Raw genomic sequence first — 23319 nt, forward strand, 5'->3', positions numbered from 1 at the left:
AAAATCATAGATACTGTAGTCATTGCTAAAATAATGATTTTTATGTCCATTTGCACTTATTTAGACATAGGGTTGCCATAAGTGAGGACTTCCAAACCGGGACAAATGTAGGGCAACATTTTCAAATGTAGGACACATTTTTATAAAAATTGAGGACGTGCAAAAAATTGAGGTTTTTTAAAAAAATGTTAATATAAATGCATGTTTTTAGGCATGATCAAAATGGAGGACATTTTGGCATTATTCCTAGACAGATGGTAGAAATGGACTTGCCCTCGGGTTCAACTTTACTTCTCAGAAGTGTGTACTTGGGCAAGGGACTGTGGTTTTTCTTCACTGCGCCTGAGTTTGTAAAAATCACAGCAAGTTACATTGGCCGTGCCTCAGAGGCTTGTTGATATCAATATCATCATCATCATCATCATCATCATCATCATCATCATCCTCATCAATCATCCCCCATCATCATTCCTCACCACTATAATTGGCCAGAAAGGCAGACTTGTTAGCATTCAAAGCACCATAAATACACAAAAAATGCACTTGCTATATTTATAATAAAATAATGAAAAATAAATAAAAACAAGGCAGGGTGTATATATTTGATAATAAAATTAATGTAATAAAATAAAAAACAAGCAATATAGCAATAATAAAAATTAATAAAATAAAACAAACAAGCAATAAAAATTAATAAAATAAATAAAAAAAGCAATAATAAAAATTAATGAAATAAAACAAAAACAAGCAATAATATTATGATTAAAAAAAAACAAGCAATAATAAAATAAGAATAAAACAAAAAAAGCAATAATAAAATTAATAAAATAAAATAAAACAAGCATAATAAAAAATTAATAAAATAAAACAAAAACAAGCAATAAATAAAAATTAATAAAATAAAAAAACAAAGCACTAATAAAAATTATAAAATAAAAACAAGCACTAATAAAAATTAATAAAATAAAATAAAAACAAGCACTAATAAAATAAATAAAATAAAATAAAAACAAGCACTAATAAAAATTAATAAATAAAACAAAAACAGCATAATAAAAATAATAAAATAAAACAACAACCAAGCAATCATTCATAATAAAATAAAACAAAAACAAGCAATAATAAAAATTAATGAAATAAATAAAATAAGTATTTTATATTTTTAAATATAATTTAAAAACCCCAAAATACCAAGGCAGACCTAATGGCCACTAACTCAGCTTTCCTCCTCTTCCTCCTCCTCCTCTGGCCCAATTGTGCCCTGGCCTTCAGGCACCCTTCCTCCGGCTCCTTTCTCCTCCTCCTCCTCTCCCCCTCCTCCTCCTTATGGCTGGCGCGCACACGCACGGAGGGAACCGGGGCAGGTGCGCGCGGAGGAAAGTGGGGCAGGTGCGCACACACGGAGGGATCCAGGGCAGGTGCGCGTGCGCGTGGAGGGAATGGGGCAGGCGCACGCGCTGCCACTGGCCCCTGCTGAGGCCTGGGCGGCGCGCAAGCCCTCCCAGTGGGGGCGCGGTGGTGGCGGCGCTTCTGCCTCCGAGGAAGAGGAGGAAGGCGGAGCCGGAGGAGGAGGTGGGTTGGCACCGCAGCAGCCGCATTAGCAGCAGCGGCAATGGCCAGAGTGGGCCCCCAAACCGGGAACAAGGCACGGGTGGGGGCCCAAACCGGACCAGGACCGGGAGGGGCCCCCGAAACCGTGATTGGCATGGGGGACGCTGGGTTATGGCAACCTTATTTAGACATCAGATGTTGAAACATTTAGCCATACACACACTTTCATAGATGATTTCCTCACTGGGTCTATATTATTTTAATGTTTATTTAATCAGGGTGGGTTATATTTGGGATAGTGAATACTGTACTGAAATCCTCCTCCTTCTTCTTGCTGTGTGCCTTCAAGTCATTACCGACTTATGGCAACCCTAAGGCGACCCAATCCTAGGTTGTTTTTGGCAGGAGTTGTTCAGAGAAGGTTTGCCATTGCCTTCCTCTGAGGCTGAGAGAGTATGATTTGCCCCAGTGGTTTTCATGGCCAAGCTGGGACTCTAACCTTGATCTCCAGAGTTGTAGTCCAATGCTCAAACTACTACACCACACTTTACCCCCAAACCCCTTAATTTACTAATAGTCAAAATAGTTCTGATCCTTAATATATATGTAATTTTTTGTAACACTTTCAGTTTGGACATACCTGCCCTAGTTTTCCAATTCCTCTTCCTCTTCCTGCTTCTCCCTCCCTCCTCCCTCTTTGTTCTTTGGTGCCTATCACTCTTCATGCAAAGTCCTGACGTTCACTCCACCTGACATGGAGTGAAAAACTCTGGCAGGGGTAGAAGGGGAGGTGGCAAGGGAAGGTAATTGTCAGATGAATATACTGTCTCCCTGTACAGTTCCCAAGGGAAAAGCCCTAAATTACCTGGATAGCGAGGAGGAAGGAGGGAAGGATAGGTACTTTAGATTTTGAGTTTAGCCAGTTTACGTAATTAATATCAACAGGTTAGTTCTTATCTCTGGAATCCCCAATCTGTCAGAGATGTTGTATGCAAATTGAGAATTATCTCACACTTTCTCTGACTCTCTTAGATGCTTTCTTAGATGCTTTCATGTAATTGAGAATGGTGGCTGGTGGAGAAATATTTTTTTTAATCCATGAATTCAAGAATCCACAGCTTAAAAATATTTTTAAAGTATAGAAATTCCAAAAAGCAAACCTTGATTTTTTTCATTTTATATAAGGGACGCCATTTTACTAACCCACTGTATTTACTGGGACTTGAGCAGCCACGAAGTTTGATATCCACGAGGGTGAGGAGGGGATGGGGGTTCCTGGAACCAAAGGGCCCACTGTATATTTGTTTCCCCCTTCTAATCAGGGAAGGAAACAGTGTTCTAACAGTGTACTATAATGTTTCCAGGGTCACAGCTGCTGTAGCTGAAAAAGTTGTATTGCCAAATGAGAATAAAAGCACACATACAGGTCAGATTTGCTAATGTATAATATGTTGTTTCTCTGTTTGTTTTTTGCAGCACATTCCCACTATTTGTATGGTTATATGCTGGCTCCTTTCCGGGAGTAGGCCAGAGACCAGACTATGCCTGCTCCTTGGCTCCAAAGAACAGAAGCTACAGGTGAACCAGTTCAGACCATAGGCCAAAAGGACACTGTTTCTCCTGCTTGTATACAATTTCTTGGTTTCCTGTTTGGTGTCCTTAAATCCCAGTTATATCAGTGGTGTCCCATTTATCCCTCCGCCTTCTCTTGGCTTTAGACTCAATCTCAGAGAGAGAGACTGAGGGGGGGGGGGGACAGGCTTTTCTATCCCCAAGTCTATCTTGTATGTGATGCTGTGAACTTGAGATAGGTCTGGTAAGACATGAAAGCACCTTAATGCTCTTCTGCAGTAGTCCCTGCACCAAGATCTACCTGTACTTCATCCTACCACTATGCCTGAGAGCAACAGTAGCTGTCTGTTCCTACAGATAGTTTGGACTGAATAAGACAATCACCAAGGAAACAATGCTATGAGAACAAGGAAAACTGAAGTTAGCAATCTCCCTTGGGTGCACCAGCCTTCTGCTGATGCTTTCAGTCATGCTACAGGTTACGAGCTTCTGCCTATGGACAGTATTGGTCCTTAGATAAAAAGGCCAGGGTTAGAAACAGAGTGGGGTAGTGATCCTTAATGGAAGATGAGGAAGAGATTAGCTCTCAAGCAAGTTTGTATGTCTTCCAGGCCCCATGTCTGTTTATTAAATGAAATCAGATTCTGGGAGTACATGTGATGTCCTTACATATCTCTGTTGGGTGCACAGTAATTACCCTATTTTCCCCTTGTAGACAAACAGAAAATCTCCCTTTCTTCTCTTTGCATTTACAGGTAGCCTATGATTCAAAAGATTCCTAGCTGTTACTGTTTCTCCTCTCTAGGGTAGGATCTGTTTGTCTCCTCATGCTGCCTTTTGCCTTGTGTGGCCCCCTATTACTGACGTGGTATTTCTTGGTGACTGGAATGCCCTATACTCATACCGTGCTGTTTGGAAGTGCAATATCCAAGAGACTGTACATTTGCAATGTTTTTTTTTTTTGGTGTACAACTTGCCTAATACAGTATTAAATATTTTTTTAATTTAAAGAATAAGTGATCCGTTTATATCAATAACCTCTTTCTTTTGTCATATTGGTACTGCATGGATTCCAAACCCTGCAAACAGGTCAGGAAAGGATGTATGTTTGTTCCAATAAACCAGATTTTAAAGCAAGGTTGATTGGTTGATAATTCTCTTTTTCATTAATACATATTCTCTCTGTACAAACACAACTAGCTTTGGACCATACATCCAAACTGTTGGACTGGTAATGACTGGAATGATCATTATACAAGTAAGTTGTTGGAATGGAGGTTTCCTGATTATTCTGTTTTCTGAATTTAGAGATCCAAGGAGCCCCAAATGATTGTCAGGAGAGGACAAATCCATATGGACCTCCTGTGTTTTCATTCTGTAACATTTTAAGGTTGTGATCTTGAAAAATTTACTTCACATCCTTATGTCCATGAAAAGAGCTAGCACTTGATGTCAAACTGAGTATCTAGTTTTAGGATATGCCTGCATTGATGCTGCTTGTCATATTTTGCTTGATTTGCTTTGTTTTGATAGAGTAAAGAAATGGAAACACATTCCATCAAACATAGAATTGAAAGGAGAGGAGACCTTGAATTGTGTGTACAGAAAATAATGTATTATCAATGTGTTTTGAGTGTTAAGACTGTTCCTTGGTGTGACTCCACTTCAGTACTCTCAAAAGGAAACCAAAAACAGTATTTTGTACCATCTTAAAATAATCTCAAACAAAAAATCTTTTATTTATTTATTTTTTAAAAAAATCTTACAATAAGTTAGCAAAAAATACAAAAAAATTCAATTCCACACAGTAGAAAAGACTTCACTGGCAGCACTTTATGTGGCTTCTTTGCCTGGAAATTGCAGACTGCCAAAAGAAGTTGGTCAAACAGCATCTTTCAAAGAAAACACACACACACTTGCACACACACAAAATAATAATAATAATAATAATAATAATAATAATAATAATAATAATAACCATTGGCCCCCAAAAGACACAAAACTTAAAAAAACCAGGTAAGAAAAAAAAGCCACACTGGAATCCTTCCTTAACATATAAAAGTGGTGTCCCTTCTCTCACCCTCCATAAGTGTTCTCAATAATGCATTAGGATGCTTTTCATGAACTAAATGCAACCTAATACGTATCCAGAGTAGGTTGGATCTGTTTCTCTAGGGAATTACAGTACTCTGCCTTTCTGGAAACTAGGCAGATATTTAATGATTTCCAGATCATTATGCATCTTTCTCACTAGTTTGGTTCTGATTTACAGGATGGGATGTGAGTCTAGAACCATTTTTTAAGGCATATGGAATTGAATAAGTGGCTTCACTGATTAAAGACTGTGACTGGCTTTGGAAATAAAATAACATCCAATGTTAGTTGGGAAGGAGAGCTTTCCCCATTAGGAACATCTTCCAGTGTTAGTAAGGAGAGCAACTTCTAACCGTAAAGTCCTAGTTGTCATGTGTCTTCTACCCTATAATCTGCTGGTGATGGTTTGAAAAAGATGGCAAAGTGGGTGTTTTCTGCATCTTCAGTTCTGAGACCTCTCCTCTTGGAAGACATCATCCACAGCAATGCTGTCAACAATCGAAGACAGTGAATGAAGATTACGGTCTTCAGAAGAATCATCATTCAGCAAATGATCTGAAGAGAAAATAGGGAATGACTTTAAGCAAGTGATGATCTCTGAGAATATAGTCACTGTGGAACAAGAGTTGGGAAGGCAGGATCATAAGGGGAAATCAGTCATGAGCTGCTTTTGGCTACAATCAAGGTTAGTACTTGTGTGTCTGAAATATGTCAGCCCCATAGTGAAGCACTCATATTTAATAGCCAACTGATTAGTTTTTGTCAGCACTAATTGTTTTTCCAGAAAGGGATTTGCTTCCAGATAAAGAACTTCTCAAGGTGATAGGAATAACTGAAGTATTTGATACTCTTTCTCTACTCTCAGTCCATCTCCAGAACTGTCCCTCACTTGTAAATTGCAGCCCAAAGCAGAGATTACTGGTAGCAATGCTTTTATTTATTTTTTACTTTACAGTTGACTAGATTGGTATCCTTGTGTGTGGATTAAGAGGACTTTAACTTTCTCACTGCAATCCCAGTCCATAGAGGGAGATAGTGGTTGTTGGTTTTTTTTACTATTTTGCAATTTGCATTAAAAATACATTGTGAAATACTACTGTTAAATTGTCTTAAAACTGACCATTTCTTTTTAGCTTTGAGGTTCTTGTGAATCTCCTCCCTCACCGTTTTTGGTTGGTTGATGTAGGATATGTTTTACCTCATAGAAAATATGGGCATCAGGGCTCGTTTCTTACCAACATATAGCCATACCAGTGAAAAGCTTAATATTACAGTACTGGAGAAATTTCACACACAGGTACTAGTTAGGTCACACCTTAGGGGTTGGCTAGAAAGGTACTTGGAAAGAAACTCTTTATCAAAATGTTTTATTTGTTTCAGAGAGATCCTCCTCCTCCCCCCCAAAGTTTCTAAAACTGACCTGTATTATTTAAAAACAGGATCAAAAAGAACACTATGGCCCGTTACAGACGGGCACCCTAGGACGGACTCAGTCCGTGCTAGGGTTAGAATAATAATAATAATAATAATAATAATAATAATAATAATAATAATATGTTTTATTTATATACCGCTATTCCAAAGATCATAGCGGTGAACAGCAAGTAAGCTAATTAGCAAGTAAGCTAATTTGCCACAAACAGTCTGGGTACTCATTTTAGCGACCTCGGAAGGATGCAAGCCTGAGTTGAGCTTGGGCCCTTTTGCTGGTCTTGAACTCACAACCTTGTGGTTTTGAGTGAATGGCTGCAGTACAGGCATTTAACCACTGCGCCACCAGGGCTCCAGAAAGGGTCTTCCAGACGCCCCTAACCCTAGCACGGGCTGAGTCCGTACGAAATGGCGGTGGCCGTTCCACACGGCCGCCGCCATCTTGACGTAGCAGACGTGCTGCGTCCACTCGTCGCACCCTGGAAATGACGCCGCGAGTGTGTGCTTCAGCACTTGCGGCGTCTCTTCCGGGGCGCAGGAAGGAGTGCAATTTTTGTGCTCCTTCTTTGCAGCGTCCGGGAACCGCGCCATTTGGCTGCTGCGGTTCCCGGACGCTGCAACCGGCAGCGGTGCAAGACTGCCCCTTCTGGGCTGTCTGTAACGCGCCTTTGTTTTTTTAAAAAAAATCCTGTTAGAGTAACTTTCAATTAATTTTATACAGATATTGCAGTGGTGCAACTTTATTCTAGTTCTAACCAGCAAACTTTAGTCTTATAGAGTAGTCAACACACATCTTCATACACTGGCAACTAAAGGGGGGAACTGTTCTTCTTAAGAGCTAGGAGAGCTTTTCTTCCAGCAGTACAGTAGCCCAAGACAGAGTGACTGATATGACAGCCTGTCTAACATACACATTGTCAATAAAAAGGATATGTATTAATAAAAAAGACAAAAGAAGATACTACTTTTCATAAATTTGCATATAGTGATTTATGTGTATAGATGTGCATTTAAAAAACTGCTGTAATTATAACACAATATAGATGTTACATAGAAATGTAATACCATAAAGCTGAAGCTTTTGACTAAGTGACCTGTGCCTGATCAATCTGCTGTGATGGTCAACTTGAATCTGTGTTCTTTGTTCTTTATGTTCTTTATCTTTAAACCAAACTTTGTTTTGTTTTAATAAAAAGTAAACCCCTTCAGACAACAACTTCTGATACAGGACTATCAACTGAAAAATAGTACACATTGCCACTCTAATAGTGCAACCTCAGTTTCAAACCAAACCATCATGTCTAAATGCAGAGGTAGAAGAGAATGCAGCAGTGTGTGGTGAAGGATGTCTGAGAATCATATGGTTGTTGGACTGCAAATCCTCAGCATTGACTGTTCTGACTAGGGCTGCTGGGCTGTTCTTTGCAATCACAACAATATCTGGACGGCTGCATGATTCCCACCCCAGCTGTAACATGAGCATGTAAATAGGAATCAAGAGTTGATTAATATTTTCTAAAGCTAACATTAAAATTTATTTGAGGGCTCAGTCTCATTTGTCATGTGAACGTACAAATTATATTGTTAAAACAGTTATTGAAACTCATTGTGTTTAGAAAATAAGTAGAAATAAAACTTTTACTTGAAAAGGCTGTTGGAAGGGAAGAACTTTTAGAATCTGAATGATTCTAATTCAGATGTACTTCAAGGAGGTGTTTACACAGTTTTTATTGTAAGGAGATCACTGAGCCACATAGAACACTTGCCTACCTCTTCTCCATCCTGCCCCCTGCTTTTTTTTTTTTTTTTAAGATAAGAGTATACTTCCTGTGGCTGGAAGTAGTTTTCTAGAGGCCATCCCAATTTTCACTAGCCTTGCAGTTGTTTTTGAGTTACATATTGTTTCTAGATCCATCGAATGAGGTGTTTGCAACATACATATGCTTTAAAGATGGAGGGAAGCAGAGGAATCTAGGAAAAGTTTTGGGGTTTGGTAAGCTGGGGCTTTTCCTTGAAAGAGCAAAAGGATTGGACATTGGACAGAGGGCAATATGGTCTTACCTCCAGGATGAGCATTGAACTCCAGCTGGGTGCTCCACTCTGGACTACATGAAGTGCTGCTGGGTCCATGGTCACTAGCCACCTGGAATGAGAAGATAGAGGCCTTTAGAAGTACAGTAATTGTATTAGGGCTTCCAACTCTGACTGCAAAATATTTTGGGAAAGTTTATTTTTTGAATCGAAATAATCAAGATTTCCCAATCAGCATGGCACTCTCATTCTCTGCTCCATTGATTAAAGGAAGTTCTCTCTTGCATCCCTTGTTCTTCCCAGAAATATATATATATAATGGTTTCTCACTTGTTTCTATACTTCAGATAATTGTCAATGAAAATAAGTTGCAAAGGCATTTTATTGGTGCACTATATGGCAGACCCAACTAAAATGTGGATGTCCAGGAATTGGCCAACAAAGACAATGCACTTAAGTCTTTGTTTCTGGCAGGTGGTGCTACTGCAGCAGGATACAGTAGTCTGACAACCTCCTTAAAGTGGAAGTGGAAGATCTGAAGCCCAGCATAAGCTGTGAAAGTTGTATAATGAGCATTGGATGCTAGAGTATTTGACATGATTGCTTCCTGTATATGATCTATGAAATTATTCTCAGATTTGCTGGTCAATGACCGAATAAACTTTATTACATTATTACATTATTCTCAGAGAGTTCACTCACAAGATTGACAAAAATTAGAGACTGATTTTTTTTAAAAAAAGAAAAGAAATATTTCTGTGGTACCTTTAAAGACAAACATGTTTATTAAGGTGCCACAGCACCCTTTATTGTTGCTATTGTACAGAGTAAAATACTCTTTGGAGGCTGATTCACCTGAGCCTGGACTGACATAGTGAGGTACAAGCTGAGTGAATGCAGCTACATTGATTCTGTTCACAGAGTAAGATGTAAAAGTGTAGCTGCACATTTGCATCACCAGCATGCACATGAAATGAGCTATTTAAATATTTGGTTTTATTAAGGAGGATCTTTTCCAAGAAGTTACTCCTTTACTGAATCCAAAGGAGCAACAACAATACAAAGACAAACAATACTTTCTGATATAGCTGTGATTTGCTATTTTCTTCCCAAGCCATAACATGCTCTAAATGTACATTAGAAGGAAAGACCTGTGAGATTGAATCCAGTGCCAATACTGCAACAGCCTAGGTCTGTGCATATAGCCATAGGTGTAGGATATGCAAGAGGGGGGACAGATAAGGAATAGAGTGAGAATATCACCTGTAGCTGTTCATCGGTTTAGCCGTTGGGAGGAGGAGGAGGAGGAGGAGCCGCTCTGAAGCCGGGGGAGGCGGCCCTGAGGGGCTACGCGAGCGCCCGGCTTTAGCCTAGTACTAGGCCGCGGCCTCTCATTTCGCCCTTTCCCTCCATCTCCTCACAGGCCAAGATTAGCCTCTGCCTCTTTCGTTTTAGTCCCTTTTGCCTCCCGCTTCTATAAGATTTCGAAGACCTTTGTTTTTTATTATTATTATTATTTATTAAATCAAACGGAATTCTTCCGACGCGCGTCGCCCGCCTCAACACAACAGCCCTGCGAGATGGGGAATGGAGGCTAAGCGAGGGCATGTACAAAGGACATAAAGCTTGAAACCAGCTCCAAGATCCAGACTTATTACTTTATTTAAGTCCAGTGGGCCTCCCTTCCTCTTTTGTGGCAAAGAGGATTGGCTATCGGGGGTTTTATGCAGTTTTTGTATTATTTGTTTTTAATCTTGTTGTATTGTTATGTTGTGTTTTAATATGTTGTAAACCGCCCTGATCTTTGGAAGGGCGGTATAAAAATAAATTTTTTATTATTATTATTTATAACTCTTTTTCTTTTCTCAAATCAGAGCTGTTTTTTTTTTGTTTTGTTTTTTTGCAGTATGAGAACATTTGGCCTACAAAAAGTAACCTACTGATACTAAATGAGTGGTTCTCATTCTGCTCTGACAGATTCAGAAGACAAGCTTACAAATGAGACAGGAATGACCAGAGGAGTTGTTTATTGCCACTAGGTCCCTTTCCAAATACACAGTTATAGCATTATGATTCCATTATAACTGCCATGTCTGCTATGGAATCTTAGGATTTGTGGTTGCATTAATTATTTAGACTTCTCAGCTAGTATTGCCTCAGCAAACTACAAAGCCCAGGATTCCACAGGATGTTTCCATGGCAGCTAAAGTGGAATCAGTGCTATTATTCTGTAGTATGAAATGGTCTGCAAATTTTCCCACACAAAAACCCGTTGATACTCATGGTACTTTGGCTACCACTACAGCACTTAGGCAGAAAAAACTGAAATGCATAGATGGGTGGCACTTAGTTTGACAACAATAATGCAAAATAGATCTAGGGGTCTTAGTAGACCACAGGGTAAACCTGAGTCAACAGTATGATTCAGCAGCTAGAAAAAGACCAATATAATCCAAGACTGCATTGATAGAAGTTTAGTATCTAGACCAGGGGTAGGCAACCTACGGCCCACGGCGCAAGAGCAAGAGGAGCGTGCGCACGCCAGCATTTAATGACTGTTGTGTCATATCTCTGCTCATATTGCTGTTCAGTAGGGGGAGGGGGAGGATATGGATGTGGGAAATGCTTCGGCTGGGGAGGCAGAGGGTAACTCCTGCACGAGCGGAGCTCCCATTGAAGTGGTGTGGGGCAGGGGGAGGTATGGCGGTAGGAGTGTGGACTTGAGTTACAGAGGAAGGCGAGATCGATGCTTAATATCTACCTCTCCTTCCTGTCCCCCTCCTAACCAAAAGGACCTGAGGGTCACTCCAACCGTGCCACAAACCCTGTCTCTGCTCCTGTGCAATGCCAGGTCCATTAACAACAAGACCCACATTGTCCACGATTTGCTAACAGATAGCAATTGTGACCTGGCTTGCATTACTGAAACCTGGCTTGGGCCTGAGGGGGATGCTGTGTGGGCTCAGGCCCTCCCGGCTGGGTTTTCAGTGAAGGACCAGTCCAGGTTAGGTGGGCGGGGGGGGGTTGCCTTGGTGCATAAGAACACCTTGTCTCTCACCAGGAACCACATCCGTCAAACTTCCTACATCGAGTGTATTTACTTGACCCTGAAGGCCAGGGACAGTCTAGGGATTTTGTTGGTGTATCGGCTACCCCATGCGCTAACAGACTCCCTTAACGAGCTGACACAGTTGGTCTCGGAGCTGATGTTGGAAACACCCAGGCTACTTGTCCTGGGTGACTTCAACATCCCCTTCGTGGCCAACTATATTCCATCCGGTGCGGCTCGGGAATTCATGGATACCATGGTGGCCATGGGCCTGTCCCAATTGGTCTCGGGTCCAACGCATTTTGCAGGTAATACACTCGATCTGGTCTTTTGTACAGATGCGGAAAATCCGTGGGTGGAAATAACTAATATTTCCGCCCTGTCATGGACGGATCATTTCCTGGTGGAGGCGAAAATCAAGGCTTCTACCCAGATCCCCCCCGGGGGTGGTGGACCTATTAGAATGGTCCACCCTCAAAGGCTGATGGAACCCAAAAGGTTCCAGGAAGCCTTAGAGGGGCACATGGTTGGAAATGACGGCGACTCTGTTGATGCCTTGACTGGTATCTGGGATACCGGTCTTTCTAAGGCTATACACAGTATCGCTCCCAAGTGCCCTCTCAGACCTGCTTCCAAACGAAAGCCCTGGTACACGGAAGATCTCAGGGCGAGGATGCGGGTCTTGCGACGGCTAGAGCATCGCTGGCGGAAACACCTACGCTTAACCGACAAGGCTCTCCTAGACCGCCTTTTGGAGGACTACGGAGAGGCGATACGAGCAGCTAAGAACTCGTTCTATGGTGCTCATGTCGCGTCCGCGGAGTCGTGTCCAGCAGAGTTGTTCAGGGTGGTCAGGGAGCTAACTCAGCTCCCTCCCGCCCCGAACCAGATCCTTGAACCTTCTAAGGCCTGCTGTGACCAATTTAACAACTTCTTCGCAGATAAAACCTCTCGGATAAGCGAAGGTCTTAACGCCGGCATTAGGGCAGAACCTAGAGAAGAGGTATCCAGAACCTCCGTGGACTCCATTAAACTGGATCAGTTTGAGTTGGTTAGTACCGATGATGTGGACAAGATCCTTAGAAGTGTTTGGAAGACAACCTGCTCTCTCGATCCCTGTCCCTCATGGCTAGCGGCTCAGGGGGGACCGGTGGTAACTTCATTGTTACACCGGATTATAAATACATCCTTGAGGGAAGGGCAATTTCCACCAAGCTTGAAATTGGCCGTAGTAAAACCGCTGCTTAAAAAGCCCTCCCTCGACTCCCTGATGCATAATAATTATCGGCCAGTCTCGCTATTGCCATTTTTGGGGAAGGCGATCGAGAGGGCGGTTGCAATCCAGCTTCAATCGATCTTGGATGAAACGGATTATCTGGACCCATTTCAAACCGGCTTTCGGGCGGGCTACGGGGTTGAGACGGCCATGGTCGCCTTGGTCGATGATCTCTGTCTGGGCATTGACAGAGGAAGTGTGTCCCTGTTAGTGCTCTTAGACATCTCAGCGGCTTTCCATACCATAGACCATGGTATCCTTCTGGAGCGCCTAGCAGAGGTGGGAATCAGGGGCACTGCGCTCCAATGGTTCCAGTCCTACCGCTCTGGGAGGTTCCAGATGGTGCAGCTGGGAGACGTGTGCTCTGATAATTGGGCCCTTACATCTGGGGTCCCTCAAGGAGCCATTCTGTCTCCCATGCTTTTCAACATTTACATGAAACCGCTGGGAGAGATCATCCGGAGACATGGGGCGCGGGGTTATCAGTACGCTGATGACACCCAAATAGTTTTCTCTATGTCTCCGACTGATGCAGTGACTGGGGATGGCATCTCTCCTCTTGTGGCCTGTCTGGAGTCAGTAATGGGCTGGATGAGGGAAAACCGACTCATTCTGAATCCAGAGAAAACAGAGGTGCTCGTGATAGGTTCTCCTGGCCCAGGGATGGCGGTGGTTCCACCTGTCCTGAACGGGATCACGCTTCCTGTGAAGGACTCGGTACGCAGTCTGGGGGTGCTCCTTGACTTGTCGCTCCACCTTACATCTCAGGTGGATGCGACGGTCAGGAGCACCTGTTATCAGCTTTGGATGATACGCCAGCTGCGTCCCTACCTGGGCCAGAGGGACCTTGAAACGGTAGTACATGCTCTGGTAACCTCTCGCTTGGACTTCTGCAACATGCTCTACATGGAGCAACCCTTGTACCATACCCGGAAGCTACAAATAGTACAGAATATGGCAGCCAGACTGGTTACTGGCATATCCAGAGCCAGTCATATAATACCAGTATTTAAAGATCTGCACTGGCTGCCTATCCGCTTGCGGGCACAATACAAGGTGTTGGTTATTACCTATAAAGCCCTAAATGGCTTGGGCCCAGGATATCTCGAGGACCGCCTCTCCCCATACAATCCGCCCCGCACTCTCAGAACATCTGGGCAGCAGTTATTGAGGGTTCCAGGGGCCAGGCTAACCTCTACTTCTAAGAGGACTTTTACCATCTCGGCCCCTACCCTCTGGAATTCTCTGCCCACTGAGCTCCGCTCGGCCACCTCCCTGGCCCAGTTTAGAAAGGGGCTGAAGACCTTCCTATTTAAGCAAGCATTCCCTGATGCAAGCCCCGATTAACCTCTCCCCCCCTCTACGTCAGCAGTGGCAGCTGGCCGGAATGTTTTAATGGATTGTGTTTTAGTTATATGGTATATGTGTTTTATGTATATGTATATGATATGCCATGTATTTTATGTACAGTGGTACCTCGGGTTACGAAATTAATTCGTTCCGCGGCTAATTTCGTAACCCGAAAAACCTTCGTAACCCGAATTGCCATAGGCGCTAATGGAGAAAAAGCCGCGGCTCTGCCGCGGCTCCATTTAAAACAGCGCCGGGGTTTTTTCGTAACCCGAAAAAACCTTCGTAAGCCGAAACAATAAATCCCTATGGGATTTTTTCGTATCCCGAAAAATTCGTAAGCTGGGTAATTCGTATCCCGAGGTACCACTGTATGTTGTACACCGCCTTGGTTTATAGAAGGGCGGTATATAAATAAAAATTTATTATTATTATTATTATTATTATTATTATTATTATTATTATTGGGACCGGCCCCAGCCCGGTCCTGCCGCTGATTGCTGCCAGGGCCTTTGGCCTATCAGGAGGAGGTGGGCAAGTGGCGGGCAAGGGGGAGCAAGTGGGGGCAAGCAGCGGGCAAGAGGGCAAGGGGGGCAATTGTCTATAGAAGCCTCAGAAACATGCATTTATATTAACATTTTTTTAAAAATCAGCAATTTTTTTCACGTGTTGCCATTTTTTAAAAAAAAGTGTCCTCCATTTGAAAATTTTGCCCTACATTTGTCCCGGTTTATTTATTTATATAATTTTTTTTAAAAAAAATATATTTATTTATTTATTGGCTTCAGCCCCCCAGTTGTCTGAGGGACAGCAACCCGGCCCCCGGGTCAAAAAGGTTGCCTACCCCAGATCTAGACTGAAAGAAGTAATAGTACCACTCCATTCTGCTTTGGTCAGACATCACCTGGAATACTGTATCTAGTTCTGGGCCCCATGATTCAAGAGAGATATTGACAAGCTGGAACGAGTCCAGAGGAGAGTGACCAACATGGTGAAAGGTCTGGAAACTCCCCTATGAGAAGTGGGTTAGGGAGCTGGACATGAGATGAGATGTTTAAGAGGTGACATGATAGCCATGTTTAAATATTTGAAGGGATGTCATATCGAGGATGGAGCTAACTTGTTTTCTTCTCCTCCAAAAACTAGGTCACAGAGCAATGAGTTCAAATTACAAGAAAGAGATTCTACCTAAACATTAGGAAGAACATCCTGATCGTAAGAGCCATTTGACAATGGAATACGCTGCCTCAGAGTGGTGGAGTCCCCTCCTTTGGAGGTTTTTAAACAGGCTAGATGGCCATCTTTTGGGAGTGCGTTGATTCTGTATTCCTGCATGGCAGAGGGTTGGACTGGATGGCCCTTGTCTCTTCCAACTCTACGATTCTAAGATTCCCAATGTTCACAAAAAATGGATGCATTATTTGTGTGGCAAATTTCCCATGCATGAAACTTAATCACTCCATCCACTGCTGGTGATCAAAAATGCAACTTTAATGTGTGAGCTACTCATTCATGGCTGAGCAATTATTTTGCTAAAAATTTGACCATGTAAAATGGAGAAAAGGGGCAGAGGAATTAGAATGATCCCATTAAAGGTAAGATGCTTCTCTTTGGTGTCTAGTCAATCTATTAAATATTACAAATTCTAGAAAACTTTACTAATTTTCTCCTCCCCAAAGATGTACAAACACAAAAAGAATTGTTCCCACCCAAGTCAGTGAAAGGTCAAGAATAAGCTATTACCGGCACTAAAGAATGTGTTTTGATTTCAGATAGCAGCTAGTGTAAAAAAAATGTAAAAAAATTGTACAAAGTTGAAAGAGCAATCCTACAACCCAGAGGTAGCATTCCAAATGTTGGATTACAACTCCCAGTGTTCCTCACTATTGGCTATGCTGTCTAGGGCTGATGAGATTTGCTGCCCAACAATATCTGGGGGAGTGCATTTGTCCACTCTTGCTGTTGGAGTTTGCCTTTCTGGTTGCTCCCCCCCCCCCCTTGTTTTCCACAATGGTTTTCCTCATTTGTACTGTAATGAGAAAGTAACACAAATTATGGCAAGTTCAGAAAAGATGCTTTGAAATAAACATTGGGAAAGCCCCTCAGCTTCCAGGGAGCCTCAACATAGGAAAAGCCCAGAATGCTTTTCAGGCATCCATTTATCTTCTAATTATCTATCCCTTAGAACTGAAGGTCCAGGCTTGTACCCAAATGCCCTTGTGAATCTTTAAATGGTAACCGGTTTGAACTCAACAGGTGTCCAACTTGCAAGTCCTTTCTCATTGGCATGTGTATTAGAACTTGTTTCTGAGGTGCCATCTGTTGAATAAAATTCCATCCACTGGTCACTGGGGTTATTGGTATCAATGATTGTCCTGCTACTGATCTTGATAAACTTCTCTGTAGACAAGAAAGGATGCATCAAAAACATCTACTGAAAAATTCTTCATTGTGCAATACTCTTATAGCCAGGTGAATATTGCCATAATTCTACTGCACTGAAGGTATAGGCGAATTGCACTTCATGTGCTCAATTAATTTAAGGAGGACATACTAGGACAGTCACTATTGCAATTGTACAAAAACACAATAAAGAAATGTTAGCATATTCTAGAAATCTACTCTCTGTCTGTGTCAACTGGGATCATGAGAGCTATGAAGACATGCAGCAACATGATACTGGCATTTATTTATTTATTATTGCAGTAAATTGATGTAGAATGGAAATAATTTTTCACCTGTATCAAATTCTAAGAGTGCTCAAGTTCCCTATTCAGTTGCCTTAAGGCACATAAGTCATCAGAATGCAATGGGAAACATGGTGTATGCCAGATTACCCACCAGGTGGTATTGTATAAATCATAGATTTTGAACTACAGCTCTCATAATTTCTAAACCATTGGCTGGGGCTGATGGGAAAGTCAACAATATCTGAAGGATACCATAGTAAACTGGTGCATCCTACTTCCTGTGTAATAACATCTGCAGAAAACCCCAAATAGTTGTATGCCATTTTACTTTTATATGGCTGTTGGGGAGTATAGGTAGAGTGGCAGTCAATCATTGGAGCTAGAAAGTTCACTATCAGCTTGGCACCTGAGCACATATTGTTGAAGGCCCAGAGGTCAAGCTACTCACTCTGTAAGAGAGGCTGGCACAGTAGCACTTTGCTCCTATCTCTGATGGCTGTGTGATGGGCAGCATGTACCCTCCCCATGGCACTTACCACTGGCTGGTTGTTGGTGTTACAGTAGCGCAGTTCCCTCTGGTCCCGCTCCTGTTGGTTCAGGGTACTGAGCAGAGCTTGTAAGCGTTCAATGTATTGGATGGCACTACGCAGAATCTCCACTTTGGGAAGCCGCTGGTTTGGGTTCAGTAAAGTGCTCCGTTTCAGAGCTTCAAAGGCCTCGTTGACTTTTTTCAGCCGGCGCTTTTCCCTCAGGGTGGCAGCACGGCGCCTGTCAATGGAGACACTTTTCCTCTTACATACTTTGCACGCCCAAGGCAGGCACTGTCCAGGACTGTGGTCTGGTAGGACTGAGGAGACCTTCTCCTCTATCCCAGCCCTACCCTCAGGACACAGGTTCACAGCTGCTCTGTCTTGGTAAGCTGCCTGCTCATAGCCGTGTAAGCGAGGACTCAGGTAGTTCTCCCCATCATAAAACCGTTGGTCTGTGAAAAAGTATGGGTTGGTCTCTAGCAGTTCCATGGTGAGCGTCTGGCAAGGCAGAGCTTGTGTTAGGGAGTGAAACGCAGGCCTCTCACACCAACTGCTTGGTGGCATTTAAACCCTGTGCGGGCATTAAATCACAGAGATAAATATAGCAAACCTCCAGGAAACCTGAGCTTGCCCTAAGCTGCTGCTTCGCATCAAAACTTGTCCATCTGATTTCATGTACTCTCCCTGTGGGGATTAGCCTGCTGCTTGGGGCAGTGGTGTGGCTAAAGTGGGGCGGGGGTGGGGGTGGGTAGAGGATCTGGCATGTGCTCCAGAGAAGTCCAGCCGCCTCTCAAACAACAGCTCCATTGGATTATTTTCACTTGCTCTCCTACAATGATATTGATGATCAGTCAGCTCCCTTAGCTGGCAGCTCTGTGCGGCATTCCTGTCTCATCTGCTCCTTTCAATTACTGCTCCCTGCCAGCTTTGAGGCCTCCCATCCCATTCTGGAAAGGAGCAAGCCACAGATATAGGCACAAAGGCAGGTCCACTTGTTCTCCTCAGACAAAGAAGAACTGCTCACCTTCTGGCACCTTGAGCTCTGCTTTGGCCTAGGTGGTATGCTTCTTTGCCACCGTTTCGTTGTGGACTCTAAGGAATTCTATGAAGTGAGAAGCAGAAAGTCAGCAGGTGAAACTTTCCTGATGTTATACCTCAATAATGGATAAATTTCACCTGTTGTTTATTGCCACCTGTGTGGCTATTAAATACACTTTTGGTCCATTTTGGTACCTTTTAAAAATTGGACAAAAAAGTGTCTTTAACAGCCACACGGGTGGCAATAACCAACAGGTAAAACTTATCCATTATTGAGCTATAACATCAGGAACATCTTAGGCCAAAAATAAGATCTTAGACAAAAAAATAATTAAATTTCCAGACATTTCCAGCTAGATTACTGTATTGTGTTCTGTGATCCAGAAACTTCAGTGGTCCACCATACAGCTACCAGAGTTCCTGCAGGGGCTGGGAGACTGGCGCGTGTGTCTTTTAAAATTAATGACATTATTTGCCATATAAATTAAGTGCTGAATCCCAGATGCTGTTGTTTGTTTGTTTTTAAGCACTGAATGACCTGGGACCAAGTCATTTCCAGGATAGTCTTTTTTCATATAAATGTGCACTAGGATTTCATTAATTTACACTAGCCTCCCCCAGCTGGGTGCACTCCAGTTGTCTTGGATATGTTGAAGAAAAAAAGGAAAATGCACATGTAGCAAAGAAGAATTGTGCAGTGTGATGGGGGAAAGGTGAGATATCATCAACATCATCCAGTTGATAACACCTAGTAGACTATGAAACTGATGACAGCAACTACAACAGTTTTTCTTTAATTGGTAGACTTTAAGGTGTGGAATGGCCACAAAAATAGGTGCATGTCCTCTTAAAAGGGAACTATTGCTTCACTGAATTTGAGTAATGTATAACCAAGAAAGGGTAACAAATGCTACTTTACCCCAACAACTAGAGCGCAAAAACATGGAAATGATTTTTAGCACTACTGTATCATTATTTCTTGATACCATACAGAACACAGATGTGCCACCCTGTGTCTGAAACTGCAGTTGGATGTTCAGAACAAAGAAAATGAAAGTTACCAATGGCTACTATCTGTGATGACAACAGATTGCCTCCAGCACTACAGGCACTATATCTCTGACAGTCAGTTGCTGGGGAACATAAGTAAGCAGGAGGCTGCCACTGCATTCACACCCCACTTTGTGGGCTTCCCAGAGGCAATTGGCTGGCCATGATGAGAACAAAATGCTGGACAAGATGGAACTTTGATTTGTTCCAGCACAGTTCTTACAATTTTACAAAGACATTTTTTTCATAAGGTGAAGAGCAAGGATGGGATACAGGAAAGAGTAATCAACTAATGCTATCTGCTTGGTCATTACTGGCAGAAATAGCTATGCTTAGCTTCTAATGCTTGAAATTATTTTGCAAATCATTATAACCTTCCCTTGAAAGACAGGGAAATAGGGGCACAAAGTGAGAAGATGGCACACCTGCTGAACTTGGAAAAGTTACTGAGGACAGTGTTCATGCTCGCTGGGAGGTATAGTACAAAAAGTTAACTTTTCTAAGTTCTGCACACCAGAGGATACACAGGGACATTTTATTAGCCACTCTGTGTGCTTGTTAAATATTCTGAGCAAATAAGGGTTACAAGAGTACAAGTCATTTATTCATAATTGTTCATTTCTACCTTTCTCCCATACAAGGCACAGTGCATGTGCTGGTCCCATTTTATCCATGCAACAGCCCAGTTCAATAGAACAGAACAGAGAGTATGCCCCAAATCACCCAGAGCTTGATGGCTGATAAACAATTTTAACACAAGACTTCTGTCTCTAAATCTAACCATTATACCACAATCCAAAGGAGGCTTTCTACTTCACTTTCTCTTAACATTGTTCTGATTTTGCAGGTCTAGGCTGTACTATATAGTACAAAGGGGGGAATCATGTGGCATCCAAATGATAAAGGCATGGACCTCCAAGGCTCCATCGCCATTGGAAATGCTAGTTAGGCCTGCTGAGATTTGTAGCCAACAGTATCTGCAAGTGAACCGTTCCTTAGAAAATACTGTTGAACTCAGTAACATAGCTAGGAAAAGTTACCTTTTTGGATTACAACTCTTAGAATCTCCTAGCCTTTGGGGGAGTTAAAAGTAAAAAAAGGTTACTTTACCAAGTTTTGCTCAGTAGGACATTTGCCTTGATGTGCACAGAACTGACCACTTAAAGAGTCTACCTACCATCTGCCCTGAGTACAGCTTCGTTCCAGGTCAAATACCAGCCAAGGGACTGGTCAATGGAAAGAATGTCTGTCCCCCAAAATGTGGTAACATTTTCCCTTTCAAAATCCCCCACCAAGAAGGGACTTTCTATTTTACTCACATTTCTCAGCCCACAGTCTTAATAGGGAGGGACTTTGGGCAGATTTCTAGCATGTTTCAAATTTGCCCCTGTGCAGTTAGAAGTCAAACCAGCCTGGGATCCATCAGAGAAGTCTGGGCCTTTTTTGGAAGTACATAACTGAGCTGCCAGTCAATACTGGGATTTTATGTTTAAATTTAAACAGCTCAGAAATGCCACTGGTTTGAGAATGTATGTATGAATGTATGAATGTATGTTATGTATAATTTATGCAAATTTTAGCTGTATTCCACTGAAGTAGCTTTGATGTCCCAACATAGATATATGTCACTCAGAAAAACAAATCTACTGTCTCAAATCAATTGCAATAATTCATCATTCTAGTCCATAACACGTTACACATATCACATGTTCATGTACTAGTTGTGTGGAGGACCAGACCAATAAAATAGTTGTATAGAACAGCAAATTTCAGTAAGTGCAAATTATGCCATACTGCTGTAGAGTAAGAAAATCTGTCAACATTTTAGGAGCTTTGTGTCCTATTTTAATAGCACATAATCTTGCAAGTGTCATTCATTGAGCTTTGTGTCCTGATACACTGTCACAACTCAACAGCCCACTTCACACCACCTTGTTTTAGATGGTTAGAAATAAAATGTACAGCTCTTAGTCTTTCATGTTCTCCTTCCCCTTCTGCCTCTTTTACATGTGAAAAGGGGAGTGAAAGTTCAAAGTATAATTTCTGAATTGTATTCCAGCTCAGGGTACTGAAGTCTGTTCTAACCAGAGATAGTTAAATGACAACAACAACAACAAACAGGATTTGAAGCCCCAATTTAATTCCTGTTTGCCTTAACCCAGTCTGGTTAGGACAAAACACAGTTCATTGAGTTTGGGCAGGAGAGGGAACTTTGGTTTGTTTTTAAAATGAAAGCAAAAGTTTTCAGTTTCTCTCTGCTCCTCACAGATACAAAATCCACAGCTTGGTGAAACTGTGTCTTTAACAATTTAAACCATGGTCTTAACAATGTAAACATGGTAGAACAAAATGGCGCCTGGGAAATGGAGCCTCTTGCTGTTTTCATAGCTCCCACATTTTCTACAGAAAAAAGTAGAGAATCACACTCCAGGAAGCAGAATTCAAAGACATAACTGTTTCAGTATGGACCAGTATGCAAAGGCATTGTGTAACACCTTTGAGGCTAACTAAGGAGATTATCTCACGTGACTTATTCCATTTTATCCCCGATGGGATAGACGTGCAGTTAACTGTCAATGACGGATCTTATTGCATTCTCCTATGGCTGGGCGTAGGCAGCCTATATGCAGCCTGTCCTTGAAAATCTGCAAGATAAGCCTGGATTGCATGAGGGCTGCATATGCCCGGCCGTGGGAGAATGTGGTAAGATTCATCATTGACAGTTAAACATACATCTATCCCTTCGAGGAAGACAGGATAAGTTGTGTGCGATAATCTTCTACGAGAAAAAGTTGGTAGCATAATCTTTTATAGACTTAAGTTTGACATCTCCGTCATGTGGGTCTCAACAGATGTGATTGTATCAGAGAGCTTGGATGTAAAATATGGCTCTGGAGAGATGTAAGAATGTATAGTGGTTGGTGGGTTTGTGATTTAGTGTGGTGGTTAGATGTCTGTCTTGTAGCTGTATGGCAGCGGCCAGAAAGTGAACTTGTTCTGTTGATAGTTCCAGGCTGATATTGATGGAAGGTGGAAGTTGTTGAGATCCTGGTGGAATGTCTTGAATGAGTCCTCTCCAAGAGTCCAAATTATGATGATATCACTAGTTTACATCAGGTAGAAGAAAGATTTCTGGATGCAGGTGTTAAGGAAGCATTGTTCCAGGTCAGCCATGAAGATGTTGGCATATTGTTGTGCCATGTGTGTGCCCACGGCAATACCATTAACTTGAAGGTATATGTAGGGTTGCCATTAGTCAGGACCTCCAAACTGGGACAAATGTAGGACAAAATTTTCAAATGTAGGACCTTTTTTTTTTATCCTACATTTGAAAAAGAGCCTCGCTGAGGGGAGGATTCCTTCTCCGCTTGGGCTCCGTTCACAGAGCCCAAGCGGAGAAGGAATCCGCCCCAAGGAGGCATTCTTTTCCCCTTGGGCTCCGTTTTTGCCAACGGAGCCCAAGGGGAAAAGAATCCCTCCACTCAGCGAGGATTCCTTCTCCGCTCCTTCTTCACGGAGCCCAAGCAGAGGAGGAATCCTCTCCCTTTCCCGGCCTCTGTGGATGCTTGGCCTTCACAGAGGCCGGGAAAGAGGGAGGAGAGCACCCGCGATCGCCGCAATCGCGGGCAGCCCCCTCCCTTTCCCGGCCTCTGTGGA

General features: G+C 42.4%; 2 protein-coding genes and 1 long non-coding RNA gene across 4 annotated transcripts in view; 2 read left to right on the plus strand and 1 right to left on the minus strand.

The window, feature by feature from the left end:
• Positions 1–4261, plus strand: part of PPFIA4 (PTPRF interacting protein alpha 4) — a 188462-nt gene extending 184201 nt beyond the window's left edge. Inside the window, 1 exon segment of the mRNA XM_042464276.1 lies at positions 3028–4261. The gene's annotated coding sequence lies outside the window, so the exon portion shown is untranslated.
• A 639-nt stretch (positions 4262–4900) lies between these two features.
• On the minus strand, positions 4901–18247 carry MYOG (myogenin). Its single transcript, XM_042465968.1, has 3 exons — positions 17581–18247; positions 8710–8791; positions 4901–5772 (listed from the first exon to the last, which is right to left on the minus strand). Exons 1-3 carry the CDS (start codon positions 18136–18138, stop codon positions 5660–5662), a joined length of 753 nt encoding a protein of 250 aa, XP_042321902.1. The 5' UTR covers positions 18139–18247; the 3' UTR covers positions 4901–5659.
• LOC121929935 overlaps positions 15675–23319 on the plus strand; it is a 27404-nt gene continuing 19759 nt past the window's right edge. Inside the window, exon 1 of one of the 2 annotated variants that reach the window (XR_006103776.1) lies at positions 15675–15949. This is a non-coding gene — a long non-coding RNA (uncharacterized LOC121929935). Of the gene's footprint in view, positions 15950–17869; positions 17959–23319 lie in introns of those variants that run through there. The other variant, XR_006103775.1, reaches the window with a different exon arrangement.

Source organism: Sceloporus undulatus, chromosome 4 (assembly GCF_019175285.1).
Source record: "Sceloporus undulatus isolate JIND9_A2432 ecotype Alabama chromosome 4, SceUnd_v1.1, whole genome shotgun sequence".
Classification (NCBI taxonomy): domain Eukaryota; kingdom Metazoa; phylum Chordata; class Lepidosauria; order Squamata; family Phrynosomatidae; genus Sceloporus; species Sceloporus undulatus.